This window comes from Hakea prostrata, chromosome 11, assembly GCF_041222555.1.
Source record: "Hakea prostrata isolate BN-2017 chromosome 11, UWA_Hpros_2, whole genome shotgun sequence".
In the NCBI taxonomy this organism is placed as follows: domain Eukaryota; kingdom Viridiplantae; phylum Streptophyta; class Magnoliopsida; order Proteales; family Proteaceae; genus Hakea; species Hakea prostrata.
In genome coordinates this window covers 22774753-22794687 of record NC_142610.1, presented here as the reverse complement: position 1 = coordinate 22794687, position 19935 = coordinate 22774753, and the positions used below count along the sequence as shown (strand labels likewise).

General features: G+C 36.3%; 2 protein-coding genes across 3 annotated transcripts; both read left to right on the top strand.

The window, feature by feature from the left end:
- Positions 1 to 4543: 4543 nt before the first annotated feature.
- Positions 4544 to 9785, top strand: LOC149000973 (cysteine-rich receptor-like protein kinase 2). 2 transcript variants are annotated; one of them, XM_089139982.1, is made up of 8 exons: positions 4544 to 4997; positions 5076 to 5482; positions 5738 to 5866; positions 6400 to 6527; positions 6820 to 7033; positions 7887 to 8118; positions 8539 to 8689; positions 9033 to 9785. In XM_089139982.1, exons 1-8 carry the CDS (start codon positions 4618 to 4620, stop codon positions 9342 to 9344), a joined length of 1953 nt encoding a protein of 650 aa, XP_088996108.1. In that variant the 5' UTR covers positions 4544 to 4617; the 3' UTR covers positions 9345 to 9785. The 2 variants fall into 2 exon arrangements, with proteins under 2 accessions (XP_088996108.1, XP_088996109.1); XM_089139983.1 differs by lacking the exon at positions 9033 to 9785 and adding an exon at positions 8804 to 9026.
- Positions 9786 to 13026: 3241 nt separating this feature from the next.
- LOC149000972 (amino-acid permease BAT1 homolog) lies at positions 13027 to 16677 on the top strand. Its single transcript, XM_089140074.1, has 8 exons — positions 13027 to 13345; positions 13469 to 13729; positions 14510 to 14528; positions 14622 to 14841; positions 14951 to 15132; positions 15558 to 15847; positions 15958 to 16087; positions 16217 to 16677. Exons 1-8 carry the CDS (start codon positions 13236 to 13238, stop codon positions 16562 to 16564), a joined length of 1560 nt encoding a protein of 519 aa, XP_088996200.1. The 5' UTR covers positions 13027 to 13235; the 3' UTR covers positions 16565 to 16677.
- Positions 16678 to 19935: the final 3258 nt, after the last annotated feature.

The following is a 19935-nucleotide window of genomic DNA, read 5'->3' as shown; positions in this document are numbered from 1 at the left end:
GGTGAAATGGTTAGCACCCCTTCTCGGGGATGACACGGTACCCGGAATCCTTCCGGGAATAGCGGTGGGGAACTGGGAGAGGAAGTGACATACGATGTATCAAACAAAAGTCTGATCTTCCCCAGATTGAAGCTTTGAGAGGCTCGTCTTGTCTCAGCAAGTATCTTTCCGATCCATGTAGAGCTCCTTAGCGCTGCATCATCATGAAATAGTATTTCATGTTAAAACTGCCACCAATGGAAAGAAATCGCTGAATTATTAGACCCCAAATAGGGAAGGGAACCGGTGGCATCACTCTAATAATAGATTAACTCAAAAAGTTTGGGTCAACCCAATTGTTTTCTATACCAAAACACATCCAAATGTTGGAAGAGAGGTTATTCAGTTCCCATATTTAAAAACAAAAGATAGGGGCGGGGGGGGGGGGGGGGGGGGATTTTCTGTCAGTGACGGCTTTTGACGTGGTGGTCCGATGAGGTATAGGTGGGAGATGGGTGAAGGGATTTTTCCTTCACTCACCTAAGGGTTGATGGTAGATTGGTCATTTTAAATGAGTTGAATGCAAAAATAAGTGTATTTTGATCATTTTATACGTCCACTTAACTTAAAATGTAACTGTGGGTCATTTGTAATTTTAAGTGTAGGTGGTATATAATTTAAAAGATAATAATGAGCGAACAAGCTAGGTTTTTCCCTTTTATTAGGGTGCCGTGTAATTTATTGTTTTCATTGCGAAGTTGGCTGATTCATAAATTCCTAAATTCCTAAATGAGTTTCTTTCAAGATAGAAAAGATAATCAATAAGAATTTATGAATCTTGACTTGTTAGTCAACTTTTCGAACTATGACTTTTCTCGTCTTCCAGAGTTCCAGACTTCCAGTGGTATATATATATATATCTATATATATATATATTTTTTTTTGTTTTTGTGAAAATGGGATTTAATGTTTATTGACCTTGACTTTAATAATACGTTTACCAGTGGTGGCGGAAGTTTGAATGCTTTTACCCTACTTAACAGTTAACACGTCTCTCCCCCTCCCCCCCAACCCCCCCACCCCTCTTTTTTTTTTTTTTTTTTTTTTTTTTTAATGGTGTTTTTTTTTTTTTTTGTTAATTTGTTTTTAAAACCCACCCCCCCCGTTTCTTTCTTTCCTTGTCTGAATGTTTCTACTCTACTTAACAGTTAACATGTATATTTCTTTCCTTGTTTGAATGCTTCTAGTCTATTTAAGTCTTCTCTCTCTCTGTCTCACACTCTCATACGTCTCTTTCTTTCGTTTGAATGCTTCTAGTCTATTTAAGTCTCTCTCTCTCTCTCTTTCTCTCTCTCTTAAGTCACTATCAAAGTTATATTCCAGCTAGGGGTCTCAATTTGTAGCTCGAATTGTTAAAACCGAACTGAACCAATATAGTTCAAATCGATCCGAACCGAACCTGAATCTAAACCGCAACCCGTTTTATAGTTTTACATTTATATTGTTGGAATCATCATATTACCACGATGTAGTTGGTATAAACTATCAGAAAAAAAATTGAACATTAATTCAAAGATCAAATAGTCATTCTACTACTTGTAAGGGACAATTAGAATGATTAAGTATGAATGTCCAATTGAATGTACACAATTTCTTTAAATTAAGTAAATATTTATCAAGTATGAGAATGTTGATTAAGTATGATTATATTTATCCAAAGGTATTTCTTTTGCATATCAACTAAATATCAACCCAAAAAAAAAAAGGTTTTCATAGAATGGAAAAAAAATAATAATCTCACAAAACAAGAACCCAATTTCAACAATGATCCATTAATTGAGCATCGATCAAGTGGGATTATGTAGGGGGCCAACAAAATCCGGATGGTTTAGAAGGCTCTTCTTTGGCCATTCACTCCAATATGGATGAGCAACAACTTTTGGAAGTAATTCTTCCTTCAAACTCTCTTCCTAATCAAGTGGAGGGTGGCTCTCTCCGTCATAAGCTTGGTCACCCAAGGAAAAATAAGAAGGTTAGAGCAAACTGATGTTAATATATTCTAGATAGCATTAATAAGGAGAGAACTTGATTTAGAGGTTGTTGGTCGCTCTCGTTTCAGATTTTGGTTCATTATTTATGATTATGTGAGTTGGATCCAATGAGGTTGGGTGTATTTGGGGGCAACTGATGTTGCGGGTTTGAGGGATGACACTTTGATAGTATGTTTGTAATTTTTCTTTTCGCTTTTTAATACTAATAATGACCCTTTTAGCAAAAAAAATTTCAACAATCAATCATAGCACAAGTAAAAATTTAAAAGGGTTTTTGGTTTGATGATTTGTTTCAGGACTATCCGATGGAGCCTAAGGAATGAGCTTGCAATTTCTATGTTATTACTTACTATTTAAGTTTTTTATTTCTATAAGGTGGGTGGGATTTCTAATATGGAATGACTTTTCATTTTTTTTTAATGAAAATTGCTACTGATTAGTATAGCAATTTTCTTTTCCATAGAATTTTGGATTTTGTTGTAGGATGCTCAACTATTTCTTTTTATTCATTTTCTTGCATACCATAAATTATTAGTCCAAATCGTTGGTCAACAAGAATATAAACCGTTAACCCAAATTGTTAGTTAGCTCGAACCCAAACCGCACTAAATCGAAACCGGTCCGAAATTGTTATGCTAACGGGCCATGTTTGGCTAAGTGTTTTTGAGCCCGAAACCTTAAACCCAACTTGAAACAACCCCAAACCGCATTGTTGACATCCCTAATCCCAGCTTTGATTCTTCGTGCATTACTGTTTTCATTGTAAGATCCGTTGGTTCTTAAAGGGATTGCTTTCAACTCTCTATATATATATTGGAACAGACCAGCTTGACGCTACCTTGAGACGGATTGCTATGTAAGAAAATGTTTTCAATACTCAATCACTTTGTAAGTCACCTACGCAGTGGACGTAATATACCTCAGGGACCTCTCCTCACTCTTGTGTGTCCCTTGCCCGTGGCCCTTTTCGTTGTTGTTTGGTACGGGTTCCCTTACCCTCCTTTTCTGTTTTTTTTTGTTTTTCTTTTCTATTCTTTGGCTCTTTTTTTGCTCCTTTTGTGTTGTTTTCTTCTTTGTTTTGCTGCTGCTATTGGGCTTTTGCTTTTTCTTTTCTTGTTGGCTTTGTTTTGCTCCTTGGTCTTTGTGCCCCTTGGGCTTTATACTGCCTTTTCTTCGCTGTTCTCTAATCCCGTTGTTTTTTATGTCGTTTATAGGCTTTTTGTTTTTCGTTGTTTGGCTTGGTTCTGAATCCGGTTTCTCTCGGATTCTGAATCTTTTCTCTTTTACCTAACGTGAATATGTAGTTTATTGTTGGTGTCCGGTTTCATCACTAATATTGCTCTTTTTTGCATCACAATCTGTCGACCTGTTTTTTGGATGTCCTGTTTTATTCCACCGAACTGTTAATTTTATGAATTATGACTCCATAGATTTTAGGGAGAATTTTGAAATCTCTAGATATTTAAAATCTCTAGACTCATAACCAAACAAGCCCTTATAAAAAATCTATAAAAATTTTCTCTTAATTTAAGATATCTATGAAAAATTTCTTTATCTCACACTATATTTCATGTGGTAAAAAAGTTTTAGGGAGATGATTAGTTCTTAAAAATGGAGTTAGATTTAGAGTATTGCATTGGTACCCCGTGGCCTTAGCCTATCCCCACTTTATGTTTAAAAAACACAGAAATCCCAAAATTGGATTTTCATTGAATATATTTGTCCAATTTACCATTGAAAACCTTTCAGACACCGTTTATTATAGGGATATTGTTGAAAATAAATAATAATTTAATTATTTTTAGTGATAAATTTGACAAATATATATAATGAAAATCCAATTTTGAGGTCTTTGTACTTTTTAAACATAAAGTGGGATGTCCGTACTTTTAAGGTCTCCATTTTGGAGTATCATAGCAATTTGCTTTAGAATTAATGGAGAAATGGAAAATATTTAGGAAAAGATTTTCTTTTTAGTTTTTATTTTAAGAGTATATCTAATTATTAATAGCTAACATATAAAAAATATTCAATGAAAAATAAGTAAAAAAATAATAGACAATAGAAACTAAATATATTTATATATGACAGGTAAATGTAGTACATCACAACCCATTTAAAAATCAATGAACACAATAACACTTTTAGTGAGTTGTGATGTGAGAGAGAGAGAGCGACGTATTAAGTAACATAGTAGCATTCAAACAAGCAACGAGAGAGAGAGAGAGACGTATTCAAACAAGCAACAAGAGATAAGAGAAGAACTTGTGGAGAGGGTCAGAGAATGGATGCTTAAAAAAACACAAACATGAGGACCCGTTGATCTGGAAAGTTGACTTACAAGTAGGTCAAGATTCAAGAGATAAGAGATTAACTTCTGGTCAGAGAGAGTGGGTGCTTAGGAAGAAAAATGAGTACCCGTTGATCTGGAAAGTTGACTTACAAGGTCAAGATTCAAGTACTCTTATCGATCATCTTCTCTTATCTTCTCTTGCTTTAGGGTTACCATTAATGTCTCTTTTTTTTCTTTCTGTTCTTCGATCTGCAGTGAGAGAAGCTGAGTCGATTAGAGTTGCAGAAATCATAAATGAAGATCCAAACCCAAATTCCAGTGATTCAGTTAATTATCATCTCTCTGGTTCTTTGGTCCAACCCGGTTTTATGTGATCCTCAAACAACATTCTTGGATATGGGATGTAGCCCTTACAGTGCGACCAGTTTATCAGCTCTCTTCGCCAATCTGAACACAACGTTAGCTGATCTCCGAGGGCAGCTTGCCGGTTCAAATAAAACCCGGTTCGCAACGGCTCAACACTTCCTGTCGACTCAGATTTATGGCATGGCTCAGTGTAGAGATTATCTATCCACTGCAGATTGCCTTGCTTGCTTTGATACAGCTGCATTACGGCTCAAAAACTGCACAACAGCTCTTGGAGGTCGCGTTATGTTTGACGGTTGCTTCTTAAGGTAAGTCGATTTAATCCGTTATCTTTAACGGAGGCTTCACCTGCTATTTCTGGTCTTCATCCTTGTGTGTTGTTTCAGGTATGAGCGGAATTACTTCTTTGACGAAACAATAGCACAAGGGAATGTGGTCAGATGTGGGAACAAAACCGTAACTGGAGATGATAACAGTTTTGAAGTCGCAACCAAGAAATTGTTAACAAATCTCGTAACTGCAACTCCACAAATTCGTGGCTACTTTGCAGCAGTGAAGGAGAAGACGAGTAGTTCTAGTGATGGTTCAGTGTATGCTGTGGCGCAGTGTACGCATACAGTAAGCGAGAACGGGTGTAGGGATTGCTTATCCACAGCGTATCAGAATATTGATGCCGGATGTATTCCAGAAGCTGATGGGAGAGCCGTTGATGTTGGATGCTTTTTAAGATACTCTTCAACATCATTTTTTGGGGAAAACCAAACAACAAGTATCACACCCTACGTGAAAACAAGTGAGTAGGGCATACTGCTTCTAAGGTTTTGATACATTGGATATTTCTCTATCATATATTCATCTCTAGTCTATTTTGTCAGTGTCTAGAAATAGATTCATTACTCTTGACGTGTGATAGAAAGTTTATTTTTTTTTTCCAAACTCAAATAAAAACTAGTGGACTAGCTCATTCATTTTATTCTAGAGAGTCAAGATTGACGTTCAAGATCCTTTCAAAAATTATGCTTATAAAGTTGTATTTATTTATTTACAGAAAGTTCAAGGAATAATAAAAAGACCATAATTATTGGCGGTGCGGCCGGAGCGGTTGGTTTTTTGTTGCTTGTCAATGCTTTCGTCGTCTTCCTTATAGTATCCAAAAAAGCTAAGCAAGTTGACAAAGGTATAGCATTTCTTCTTGACTGTGAGTGTGAGAGAGAATAGTTTGATGAATTTGTATCAAGATTGACTGATTTTTGTTCATAATTAGAGGTGAAATAGAACCGGAATGACTTTAGGATTAATGCATCTTTATCAATGGTAATGAGAGGAACTCTCCCAATGGCCTAAGGGCTAAGGTGGAAAATCATTACAGAAACAAGGTTAAAATTGGCTTAAAATTAGAATACAGTTGGGCTAGTTCAGTTAGCAAAAGGTCTCAATCCAAACCTAGCACAATCTTGACAATCCACCACCAAGGACAGGGCATGCCTAGGTAGGTCAAATTTACCGTTAATTAATATTAGTGCTTCATAATCATGTTTAATTCTGACATGATGGTAACAACTCCCTATGTAGAGACAATATAACAAATAAGTTCTTACATTTGAGTCTCCATCCTTCCACATCTTTTTCAATTTGTATTCCTCAAACGGTCATTCACGGTTTTATTTCCAACAACTCTAAACGCTTTATCCATCCTTGTTCATTTTACAGTTGATATGGTAGGAATTACGGAGCTCCGGGGACCAGTGAGTTTCTCTTACAAAGATTTAGAAAAATCAACAAATGATTTTTCTCCGAAGAATAAGCTTGGACAAGGAGGGTTTGGAGCTGTCTACAAGGTATTTCTCGACATTTTTTCATTATTTCTTATGATATATTGGCGTGAATTTTTCTCAAATTTCTGATTATTAGGGTTTTGGAAGTTTTTAATTTCATTACTTGTTGGGTCCTGTAAGACATATAGTTGTAATGTTCTTCCACAAAGAAACAAATCTGGTCTCATCACTGTCACTTTTGTACAAATACAATGTCAAGCGTATGAATATGTATATCGTTTAGAAGGCAATGGTTTTAGGTTTTTAATGTTTGATGGGCTTATGGTAATTCTGGTAAAACTGTTCGAATTGCCAGGGGATTCTGAAAAATGGAAAAACAGTTGCAGTGAAGAAACTTACAATTGGTCGATCAGCTAGAGCGAAGGCGGATTACGCTAGTGAAGTGACACTCATAAGCAATGTTCATCATCGCAATGTTGTTCGGCTCCTTGGATGTTGTAGTAAAGGCCCGGAACTTCTGCTTGTTTATGAATTCATGGCAAACAGCAGCCTTGATAGATCATTGTTTGGTAATATCATCCACTTCATCTCTGATGTTTTCTACCCCACACACATGGTTTTTTTTTTTTTTTAATTCTTTTAACTTTCTCGGATCCATTTAGCCAAACCCATTAAGTTAAGATCATCTACCTCACTTTATATTAACATTCCTGCAGTTTAGATTTGTTAGTGCTAAACAATATTTAGTAACATTTGTGTGTTTGGCACAAAGTCACTGGTGATGGTTGTAGAGCAGACTGGCATGGTTTCTATTTGTCTGAGAAAGTCAAGCATGAGATATGCTGAAAAATCTACAGAGGGATCATGGGCAGGGTTCTCATTTGGCTGAGAAAAATCACAGATGGCATGGGTGGAATTATCTCAAGTTCTTTAGGTGCTTCTAAATGTTCAATTAGAGAAGACACATTTTGCATTGGTCAGAATCAAGTTTCTATTTGCTACCCTACTAGAAGAAAGTCTTGGGATTGCCCTGTTTTTTTTTTCTATTAATCTATGCGTGTACAGTACCTATTCAACATACCTGTGTTACATAATGGTACTGAGTCATTACCATAGATTTCATACGAGCCAGTGGTGGAGTTTATTATCTTGGAAAATGGTGGAATTATTTTTTATTTAGGATTTATATGTTGAAGGATGGCAGTTGTATTAATATAAATGGACCTCTTTTACTGCAGCAATCTATGTCTAGTTTTATAAAATTTCTCACTCTACAATCTCAACCAGGGGGAAAATATATTCTATTGTTATTATCCTGAACTAATTATGGGTCATTATATATGAGTTAGAAAGCTGTTTTTCTGTTACAATTTTCTGAAACCTTTCTTCTGCTTTATTTTGAGTACAACTCTAATATTTCAGGTGAAAAACAGGGGAGTCTTAACTGGAAACAGAGGTTTAACATAATTGTTGGAATGGCAAGGGGTCTTGCCTATCTACATGAGGAGTTCCATGTATGTATCATACACAGAGACATCAAATCTGCCAATATATTGTTGGACAATGATTTCCAGCCCAAAATTGCAGATTTTGGGCTTGTAAGATTTAGGCCAGGGGATCAGAGTCATCTAACCACTGGATTTGCTGGAACCCTGTAAGTCTCAGTAAAAAACAATCACACATATTCTTCATCTCTTTCTTTCTCTTTTAATGTGCTTCATGTTCAGTTGATAGGTTTGGAGATACACAATAACTTACTTCTTTTTTGGTTAAATAATCTCAAACTAACATATACATATTGTGTTTATACTGTTTTGAAATTCAAAAATGATGTTATTCTTTTCCCTTTTTACTTATTCATAGTCTTTATCTCGCACCTCTACTTTAATTTGAGCTTAGAAATTCTAGTTAAACAAGGTACACTAGACAAGTGATAAATATGATATGCTCTAAATGTAATTACAAAATTCATGACTGATCAATTGCTATGGCACTCCAATTTGATTAACTCACTTAAAATGATTATTATATCTGTTGATACTGAGTAGAAAGCTTTTGTGTTCTTATGTTTCAGGGGTTACACATCACCTGAATATGTAATTCGTGGGCAACTATCTGAGAAGGTTGATACTTACAGTTATGGTGTGGTTGTCCTTGAAATCATAAGTGGTCGAAGGAGCAATGACTTAAAGCGGGAGCCGGAAACTCAATATCTCCTTGAAGGGGTACACTTTTCTTGGCCTGACCATCATTTTTTTTCCTACATGGTGTGAGTTTCAAATACATAGGATTGAACCGTTACATAAGTAATAAGTTTGCTTCATAATTTGATGTTATAGGTTAGTTTCTAACTCATAGGCGCATACCATCTCACTTCCCTTTTTCTTAAGAAGGGGGTGAATGATCATTGATGAAAAAAGGAAAGAGAAGTGCCATGAGGGGAGGATTATATCTGTTTGACTCAGATTTTGTTTGCTTGGTACTTAATCCTCTAAAGAAATTCAGATTTTCTTGGTGACTATGGCACATTTTTATTCTCATCTATCCCTTTCTGTTGTGGCTTTACAGGCATGGAAGCTGTATGAGAAACAGCAATTGTTGAATTTGGTGGATGAAAGCTTAGATCCTGAAGAATATGATGCAGATGAGGTAAAGAAAATTATAGAGACAGCTCTCCTATGCACCCAGTCCTCACCTGCATTGAGACCCAAAATGTCTGAAGTTGTTGTCATGCTGTTAAGCAAGGAACATCCAGAGGTCAGGCCATCCAGACCTGTGTTCATTGATGCTTCTAATAGGGTTCGTGGAGATGCATCCTCTTCTAATGGGTCATCTGCATCAATTGCCACTGCTTCAACCACCAAAGTTTCAGGTCGTTGATGTCCAAGACAAATTCTGGAATAGAAAGGAAGCACTTTGAAATCTACTATTAATTAATGGAACCCCATATCCAACAAAATTTTTGACCTTCAACATGATGAATGGAGATAATTCGGAATTCTGAGAAGAAATGGCCTACAAGTGGGGAAAGGCTATGTTATAAATTATCGAGTGAAACTTCATGTTATCAAAATGAATAAAAAGATTGATATAAGAGTCGCATAATTGAGAACTATTGTTGTATCTAGGTATCTAAGTCGCCGTCCAATGTAATGGTGGACATCATAGCTAGGAAGGCGCTCACGGTGCCGTGCACAACTAAGTGAACATGTTCTGAGTGGTTGTTACTTTTTATGAGTGGTTATTAGAGTTATGTTCGGCAACATTTGCAGCATGTAATGAATAAATTGATGTTTATCAAAAAGAAAAGAGCAAATTGCATTGACACCCTAAAATGGAGGCTTTAAAGCATTGACACCCCCACTTAATGTGAAATTTAGAATGCAACATTCCCTTGACTTCAACAGTTAAATGAACATCGGAGCCTGTAAAAACTAGATCATGAGCATAAAGTATATGTGTAGGGCAACAAAGTCAGGTGGAGTTGGATTTAGAGCAATAGGGTCAACAATTGGTGGATCAATGCCTGGGGCATGTGGTTTATTGGAAGAGGCAAAATGAGTGAACTTGGTGCAAGGTGGTGACGTAGGGAGAATCGAAAAATATGCTCATGAAAGATAACATCACGAGAGACATAAGCGTTTAGTTTGAAGATCAAAAAAAAGAAGGTAACCCTTATGACCATGTGGGTAACCCATAAAAACACCTAGCTAGATCAACTTATGTTGAATGGAAGTATTTTTCCCAAAATGTAAACACCCAAAAACACAAAGGTGGGAAAGAGAGCGACAAACTTTTAGAGAGAGAGAGTGAGAGAGAGAGAGAGATTCAGAGAGAGTTCGAGAGGGAGAGGGATATAGAGAGTGACAGACTTTGAGAGAGGTCGAGAGAGAAATTAAAAGTGAGATTAAAATTAATGAAAAATTAATAATAATTTATGACTAAAATGTTTAAATTATCTTTGTAAAAATAAGTAAAGTAATAGCAAATAGTACAACATTATTGGTATTTGGAACAATGATAAAAACAGAAAAGGACAGAAAAAGATTTGCAAAAAAGGTAGAGTACATGCTTTTATAATAGTAGTATGATAGTAGTATAATAGTATGATATATATATATATATAAAAGCATGCATGTACTCCTATTTCCTATTTCATCGCAAATCTATATATATATATATATATATATATATTTCAATCTCAAAGAATTTCCGGGTCTTCACTTCAAAATTCCGGTGAGTATTCGTTTCATCTCTTTTCTTCCCTTTCTGGGTCCTGCTATTTTCTTTCGATAGTTCTTCACTATTATTAAAAATCTCCGATTATTGGGTCTGCAGGATCGCAAGGAACGGTAGTCAGCAGGCAAGGAAGGATGTGTGGATGTTCTTGTTGGGTTTTATTCATTAGTACTGTTTTTAGAGTTTGAATTTTGTTATCTTAGTACTTGGAACTTGTTTCGGTTATCTTCTCAGATTGGTAGTTGGAACATAAATTATGCGGATAAAAATATTAAATTTGGTGTTGATGCTCGTGCTTTGATGCTTAGAGGTGTTTGGAGAGCTCTCTGATGCTGTTAGCAAAACCATGGGATTGAAGCTTTGCTGCTTATGTTGCTATAGATGTTGGTCGAGTGTTGTACTCAGTTGTCTATTAAACTAATAAGAATGGCCATTGTTCTTGCTATGGATAAAATTTCTTTCTTCTCAGAACTCACCACAACGGCACAACGGGGAAGCATTGCACTAATAGGCCCTCAACTCTGTGTTTACTCTGGAAAAAAACAAATATTCTTAAGTAGAGGACAATGGGGTAGATTATATTGTGAAATTGACATATGGAAACTCAAAATTTCTTAAAGCTAATGCTCGCTTTTTTTTTTTTTTTTTTTTTTTTTTATTTTAACGAATGATGGTGTTACTGTGGCAAAGAGCATTGAATTCAAGTGCAAGCTTAAAAATGTGGTTGAATTGCAAGCCTTGTGAAGCAGGTAGCAAATGCAACAAATGAAGTGGCAGGTGGTATGGCTCTAATCTCAGTGTTAGGGGTTTTGCTTTGTTGTAGGAAATACTTGTTTTTCTTGAGTTAGCTTTAAATGATTCTGCTTTCAATTTTTTGACAGCAACTTGGTGATTTTACAGATGAAAGTATATGAAGTCCTTGAAGCTTTTATCTTTTTCGGCCACTTATACCCTTCTCTTCCTTTGTCTGTTTATTCATTTTTTAGTTTTATCTGAACCCTTCAGAAATAAAAAAAATAAAATAAAATGAAGTGGGAAAAAAACCTATGTGCACTACAATAAAGGGAGGTGAGAATAAGACAACGAAAAGGAAAATGGAAAATGGAAAATGACAAAAGAAAAACATGAGGGACATATAACCAAAAGAGAATAAAAGAGGGGAGGAGGGGGTGGAGGTCTAGAAGCATGGAGCAAATAATTGGATTAAAAAACAATAAAAGTCTGGTAATGGAGCTTCCTCCATTGAGCTGTTACTCCTCCAATTCATCTTCCCTTGTTTGCTTGAATTCATTTGGCCTCTTGTTGTGTTATTGAATTCATTTTTGTTGGTGTAGAATTTGTCGGGATCTTGAACCGCGATTTTGGCATCAAACCAACTCAGATCTAGATCGATCTGGCTTACTTAATCATCAACTAATCTCTCATTCCTAAGAAAACGGAGCCCGATCGTCTTGATCGGTGTCGCATTTTCGATGGTCTAGTTAGAATAATGAAGACAGTGCATTAGAGCTTGCAAGAGCTTCTGAGGTGTTCTAATGGTGAAAAACCAGAAAATATCTGTGTTTTGGTTGATCTGAGAGACCTACCTTCCGCAAACTCATCATTCCTTTATATATAGATTTCCCGCTTGATCTGCCTTTAGCTGTGACCGTCGGATCATAATATAGAATTGGATGGCCATGATTAGGCCTTCTTTTTAGCTCTTGGGCGAACCAGAGACTTGCTTTATTGAATCATCTTAAACCAATTATTTTAGATTTAGACTGAAATGAACCACCATGAACCGATGTTAGGATATTTTATTCACAACAATTTTGCATATGTTGTTTTCTTCTCTAGAGGTAGACTCTAAATTGGACTCTATTGGAATTCAAAATACTGTTTAGTGATCTCAAGATCACTCTGTTTCTCTTTCTTCTGGTTCTGCTAAGTTCTTCTAATTTTTATTTTTTTAGTTTTTTTTATGACTCTCCCTCTTACGCTCCACAAACTTAATTCAAAATTTTTTAATCAACAATAATGATTAGTTCTACCAGTATTCTAAGTAAAGGAAAAAAAAAAATAAAAAAAGAACACTTGCTCACGCTCCACAAATTCAGCTCAAACTTTTTTCCCTTTTTCAATCAACAATAATGATTACTTCCACCATTATCCTATTTAAAGGAAATTTTCTTTTAGAGAAAACAGTATCTTGCCTTAAAAAACGCAGACGGATTGTATTTTTTTGCTTCTTCTTTTGTTTTCTTTCTATTCTTTTCAAGCAATTTCACGATCCAAGATCGCAGCATATCTTTTTGTTTTTTTTATTGTTAGCAAGTTAGAGGTATAGAGAGTCCCACGAGATATCCAATAAGTATTGAAATATGATATGGTGAAAAATCAAGGTGTTGTTCTGGTCCTACTGATAAGCAGTGGAACCAAACAAAATATTTAAAACGAGTGTGGAGAAAGAGAGAGGAGTGAAGAGAATCCATTACTACATTATCATTGAATTCCCAATCTGGGTAAGTGGGTTATCATAATTGAACAGAGATGGTTCAGAGAAGCCATGAGGGAGTCCAGAACGGCGATGTTTATCTTGATACAGGAACTGCACGTCTTCAAGAACTTGGTTATAAGCAGGAGCTGAAGCGTGATCTCTCGTAACCCCTTTAAACTTCTTTTCTCTTTTCTGCTTCTGTTCTTAGATACCTGATTCATTCTAAGATGATGAATCATGGGTTTAGTGTTTTCTAGTGTAATAATGGTTTAGTACGAATTTTCAGGGTGATTTCAAATTTTGCGTTCTCGTTTTCGGTTGTATCAGTGCTTACAGGAGTAACCACCCTTTACAATACTGGGCTTACATATGGTGGCCCTGTTGCTATGACTTATGGGTGGTTGATTGCTGGCTTCTTCACCATGACTGTTGGGTTTTCCATGGCTGAGATATGCTCCTCTTACCCAACCTCAGGTGGTCTCTACTATTGGAGTGCCAAGCTTGCTGGCGAGGATTGGGCGCCCTTTGCCTCATGGTTGACTGGGTGGTACTTCTCTGCTTCTCTTCCTCTCTTCTTACATGGTCCGAACAAACATTTTTCTTCCTTGTTCCTAGTATAAACAACCTTAGAACATGTGGGATTCAAATGAATCTCTCATGGATAGATTCAAGCTTCATGATTCTCGCACTAAAATTGAAAACTCTGAAGTAGTTCGCGAGCTTATTCTTTATTGTACTCAAACCTATGATGAGGTGGTGACAGATCTAGTATTCACTGATTCTCCAGGAGATAAAAAGGTTTCCTATTAAATCATATCTATTTTGTTTTGTCGGTTGAATTGGTTTACAGTTCCTCCTGAGCAAACAGGGCTTTCTCTATAGTGCTGTTAATTGCACATTTATCATCAATCCATTTTTTATTTTACTATTTATTGTTAAGAACTACTGCATGGTGAAAAGGTTCTTCTGGTATGACCCTGCTTTGGAAGAATTCGGGGAGAATAAATTAAAAAACTGAAGTTTAAAACGATAATATTTGAAATTGATGAATTCATTATATCCTTGAAATATCTGTCACTGTTATAAGGGGGATTCTATGCCCTAACATTGCAAACTAGCTAATAAGTAGTGTACTTAGTGGTTTACCTTTCAACAATATGATCTGGATTCCTTTTTGGCCTTCTATTTTCTTTCTGATCTTGAGCCAAAGTTTCTCTTTTTCCATCTGTTCAGTGTAACTGGTAAGTTACAACTTTTTAAATTCACAATGATCTCTTCCAGTGCTTTTCAAGTGAACTTCTCATTAACCTTTCTTTTTTATATGCAGGTTCAACATTGTTGGTCAGGTAATTCTGATAATTCATATATATGTAACCTCAAAACGTCCAAAAGACGGGTAAAATTGCCATAATATATTTAAATACTGGAATGTTTTGCAGTGGGCAGTCACAACAAGTGTGGATTTCTCGCTGGCTCAACTAATTCAAGTGATGATTCTACTTAGCTCAGGAGGAAAAAATGATGGTGGATATGAGGCTTCTAAATATATTGTTATTGTCATCCATGGTGGACTTCTACTTGTTCATGCCATCATAAATAGCCTTTCTATATCAGTTTTATCCTTCTTCAGTCAAATTGCTGCTGCATGGAATATCCTAGGTATGGAAAATCCATGGATAGTTTTTGCTTTTATTGTTGTAATTTCCAAGTGATGTCACTGGGTTCTATCTTCCTTCTGAAACCTCTTGACCTGTCTTGCTATTTCCAGGTGTTTTTCTCCTTATGATTCTCATACCTAGTGTTGCAACCGAGACGGCTAGTGCCAAATTTGTTTTTACTCACTTCAACACGGATAATGAACGTGGAATCCACAGCAGTGTTTACATATTTGTTATCGGGCTCCTGATGAGCCAGTACAGTCTACTTGGTTATGATGCATCTGCACATATGGTAAGTGTGTTTCTTTATGCACTGCAGACTTGAAATACGAATCTCAATATTCACTTTAACACATAATGATTAGTGTAATGCTTGCAACCATAGATATTTCACAAGGGCTGTTGAGTTCTTTGTAAAATTAATTGATGTATAATGGCATTGCCTCTTTCTAGAATTTGTTGGTTTGATGTACAAAACGACAACATTCTTCTGATCTTCATTGTTTAAGCAATACAAATTACTTCTCTACTGATGTTTCACCCACTGATTTCATTCAGGATTACCTTAAGATTGCCTACTAATCGATCACTATATATATATATATATATATATATATATATCTTCATATTGTCTTTCAATGAATATGGTTTTAATATGTCATCATGTTGTTTAAATTGCTGAACAAACTTGCCTTTTCACTTTTGATCTCTTTGCAGTCAGAAGAGACAAAGGGTGCGGATAAGAATGGACCAAAGGGAATAATAAGTGCAATAGGCATATCCATAGTTGTTGGATGGGCTTACATACTTGGTATCACATTTGCAGTGACTAACATCACTAACCTATTGAGTAGTGACAATGATGCTGGTGGTTATGCCATTGCTGAAGTTTTCTACCAAGCTTTCAAGAGTAGATATGGCAGTGGGGTTGGAGGGATTATATGTTTTGGAGTGGTTGGTGTTGCCATATTTTTCTGTGGCATGAGTTCTTTGACAAGTAACTCCAGGTAAAAGCTCCTTTTTATCTGTTTCAAGTATCTAAAGAGTGTTTATTTTGGGTAGCTCAATTCCTTAGGTCCTTTATAAGTTGCTAATCACTGTTTTTGTCAAATCTCAGGATGGCTTATGCATTCTCAAGAGATGGAGCTATGCCCTTTTCATCATTGTGGCATGAAGTGAACAAGCAAGATGTTCCACTATATTCAGTTTGGCTCTCAGCATTTATCTCATTCTGCATGGCATTGCCGGTACGTATGATTTTTAAGAGAGAGGGAGCACCATTTGATGGCTTCCTCTATGAATAATTAGCTAGTGAATCCTTCAGAATGATTGTTGTCCATTTGCTAATTGTTTTCGTATGTGTGCATCTGTTGCAGTCTCTTGGAAGTTTAGTGGCATTTCAAGCAATGGTATCAATTGCAACAATTGGACTCTATATTGCCTATGCACTACCAATCTTCTTTAGGGTGACATTGGCCCGCAAAACTTTTATTCCAGGACCCTTCAACTTGGGCAGATATGGAGTCCTTGTGGGTTGGATTGCTGTTCTTTGGGTATCAATGATCTCTGTCCTTTTCTCTTTGCCTACAACATATCCCGTTACTAAGGACACACTCAACTACACTCCTGTTGCTGTTGGTGGCCTTTTTATCCTCACTGTGTCAGCTTGGATTATTAGTGCTCGGCATTGGTTCAAAGGTCCCATCACAAACATAGATATTTGAAACAAAAAGCACTATCACATTGATTCACAATCAAAATCTTGAATGACACATGGGAGTAATGATATCTTCTGCTTCTTGAATCATTTTCTTCGAATTGCTGAAAATATCGTTCACTACATTTGGAGAAATTTGGGTTTTGCCTCACGGCTCATTGCGTAAGATCGGGTATTAGCAATTTAGGTGTTCCTGATTTTCTTTGCTTAAGTGCTCTTCATTTTATTCTCCGAATGGGTTTGGGGAAATTTGGGGGGGAAGATTACCAATATAGGTGCCCTTGTGGTCATGAGAACCCATGACCTCCCCGTGGGAAGTTGGGCTTTTAACCACTCTACTAATCCACCATTGGCAAAAGTTTCTGTTTTTAGTACTTGGATGTAAGTTTTATATAACCATTTATACTTTTGTATTCCGTACATCATTTACAAGATATAAATGTGTATATCAACAGGGGCAAGAAAAGACGATGCAGAATGCTTGGTTATTACCTTTTGAGTTTGTAAATTTTATGTTGTATTTACTACTACATTATATTTTGTAGAGTGACTAGTTAAAGAGTTTCCCCACCTAATTGTGAGAAGACCATTAATAATGCAACCTTCTTATGGGAGGAAAATGATTGCTCTAATCTTCTATGTGCAATGTTGATCCAATGCCTTGTTTAAATTGGAAATAAGTATCTCATTGAAAATATTTGTCGACTGTCAGTAGGGGGTTCACTCCTTGGTGGCATTTTTGTAGTTCTCTAAGTTTTTTTTTGAGATTTGAGGGGAACCACCTTTAGATCTAAGCTCGATCTTCTTACATTTGATCCTCATTTATTACATTGTGAGGAAGTGAGTGGTTGAGAACTTTGGGACTACTCACCATGTTCCCTTTTTGGGTGATCATCAACTAGGGTTAAAGGGCGATGAATAAACCATTGAGTCAAACAACCATCTCATATTTCCATTTAGAAGAATATTGCTTTTGTAAAACAGAGAATGGAGATTACTAATAATGTGAGTTAGGAAAAGAATAATAGAATAATTGTAGTAAATGCAAATATCAATATCAGTGAACAGAAACAAGGGCTTTTTTTGCAGAGGCGGAACTCGACTCTCTCAACCTGTCTCGCTACGAGTTGCAGGGTGGTAGCAGTCTCCACTTCAGATGCTGTTCCGGTGACTTCTCTTATAGTAGTTTTTTGTTGTTCTTCTTCTTCACCCCCCCCCCCCCCCCCTCCTTCCTTCTTCTCTTTATTCCTCCTCCTCCTGCAACCCCACCGCCCACCCGTCCTGGTAGGCTGCCACAACTATCACCAGAGTTTGAGGATAGAGCTCCATTTTAGGGTTTCTTCCCAAATACCATCAAGTGAAACATGAAATGGCAATCACCCCCAGACAACCACCCCTTACTGTTTAGGTTTTTAGGCATGACTTTCTAATGCAATTCTAACTTAAATAATGAATTATTTAAGATATTTTGGGATGTGTTAGGCTATCATTTGGTATTCTTTTAAAAAGCTCTAATCTACTTAATAGGTGAGGGAATTCAACCATGTTTGCATATGTTTAAAGCATGATTTGCTATTGAATGTCCATGATGTGCAATATACTAATTCTTTATGCTTCTTTTGTTCTTAAATAAATTGAAAATTATTTAGAATCATGCTTTATATATAGTTTGTTGGATCATGATGTGCTATGGCTTAAGTGTGGGTTAGCTAAGTGATGCATGGTCATGACCTAGGGTTGTGGCTTGACCCCAGCCATCAAAACCTTAGATTGGACGTGTGGTTTAGGATGCATATCTAGGATGTCTACTTGTATATGGTTAGGTAAAACCCCATCATGTCGCTATTGTAAAATGAGCAAGGACGGATAAAACGTTCAGAGCCATGGGAAAGAAAACCGTGCAGGACCGTTTGAGGAATACGTTCCGGATCGACTGATTGGTATTGCATTCGAAGAGTTCGATACTTTAATGACCACAGAACATAATGAATTTTCTACGTATCATCTTTATCTTTTAAAAATTTTCTCAAGTTGGAAGCCCAAATGCAAATATTGATATTTTTTACACGGAAAGACGATCAAAGGCCTAGAAAAGAATAAGAATTCCCTTGGCCTCAATGTAATTATGCTCATAAATAAAATAAAAAACCAATTCAAAGGTGCCAAAGGCCCAAGGGATGAGAGATGTGGGGAGGAAAATATATGACATCTAGTTTCATATTATGGCCTTTTTATTCCTTGAATTTCTTGTATATAAATAAGTATAATTTTGATAAGCATAATATTTGTAAAGACTTTCAAGGCAAAATTTGACTCTTCAAAATAAAATGAGTTAGCTCATTAGTTTTTTAGACCCTTCTTGAATATATTATAGAGAAATATCCAATCTACTATATCGGCCAATACGATATTTTCAAACCACGAAGCAATATGCTCTATTCACTTGTTTTCAAGTAGGGTGCGAAATTTGTTGTGTGGTTTTTCCTGAAAAATGACCAAATTCGACCAGTCATATTGAGCTGTTGTGAATTGGGTTTTATTCGAACCGGCAAGTTGCCTTCGGAGATCTGGGATCGTTGGGTTTAGATTAGCGAAGAAAGTCGAAAAATTGGTCGCACGGTAAGAGCTACAGCTATATACCCATTGCCATTGGGTTTAAAAACAAGATAGGGATCAATATCACTTGGGCAGTAGCAAACAATTAAGAAACCCTAGCTAAACGACCTTAATTATTGTCTTTTCATACGTGATATTGTCTGCTAAATGTGCTCCTCTCATGTACTCAATAGTTTTTCTTATTATAATTTAGAGGTGAACTCTCCTCCTAACGTGTGATAAAGAAATGTGAAGAAAACACATATCTCTACTTTAACCATCAAGACAGAGAATTCACTCTAGTCTATGGTCCATCTATATGGAATGGGTTCACTTATGTCTCCTTAGAGATTTGTGTTTTCCACAAGTACCCTTTTCCACTGGAACATTGACTCTATCGGCCGTATTGTGGGAAATGCAATGAAGCAAAACGTCATCTTTCAAGTGGTTGGACTTGATATATCAAGAAATAATGCGTGTAGTATGCTGCAATATGCACCGAATAGCTAAAACTTTGAAATCTTCTCCATGGCATGGCAGTATTGGTGCTGGCTTACGCATTTGATGATAGAAAAGAAAAAGAAGCTTTTCAAGGCCTTAACAATGCCTCGTATTCAAGTTCTTTCTAGTAGTAAACCAAATTAAAGGCTCCATGACAGCTACAGGGCGGGTCACTGTGCAATGATGATCCATCCCTTGCGTTTTATTAAGTTTTCTTCCAGGGTTTGTAAAAACAAAGCAGGTTTCTTCTAGAAAAGGTTAAGAGTGGCCAGTGGAAGAAGC

Coding starts and splice junctions, on each gene's coding strand:
- LOC149000972 (XM_089140074.1), top strand. CDS start 13,236: ATGGTTCAGAGAAGCCATGAGGGAGTCCAGAACGGCGATGTTTATCTT. Junction 13,346..13,468: donor GAGCTGAAGCGTGATCTCTC/GTAACCCCTTTA, acceptor ACGAATTTTCAG/GGTGATTTCAAATTTTGCGT. Junction 14,842..14,950: donor TGCTGCATGGAATATCCTAG/GTATGGAAAATC, acceptor TGCTATTTCCAG/GTGTTTTTCTCCTTATGATT.
- LOC149000973 (XM_089139982.1), top strand. CDS start 4,618: ATGAAGATCCAAACCCAAATTCCAGTGATTCAGTTAATTATCATCTCT. Junction 6,528..6,819: donor GGTTTGGAGCTGTCTACAAG/GTATTTCTCGAC, acceptor TCGAATTGCCAG/GGGATTCTGAAAAATGGAAA. Junction 8,690..9,032: donor CTCAATATCTCCTTGAAGGG/GTACACTTTTCT, acceptor GTGGCTTTACAG/GCATGGAAGCTGTATGAGAA.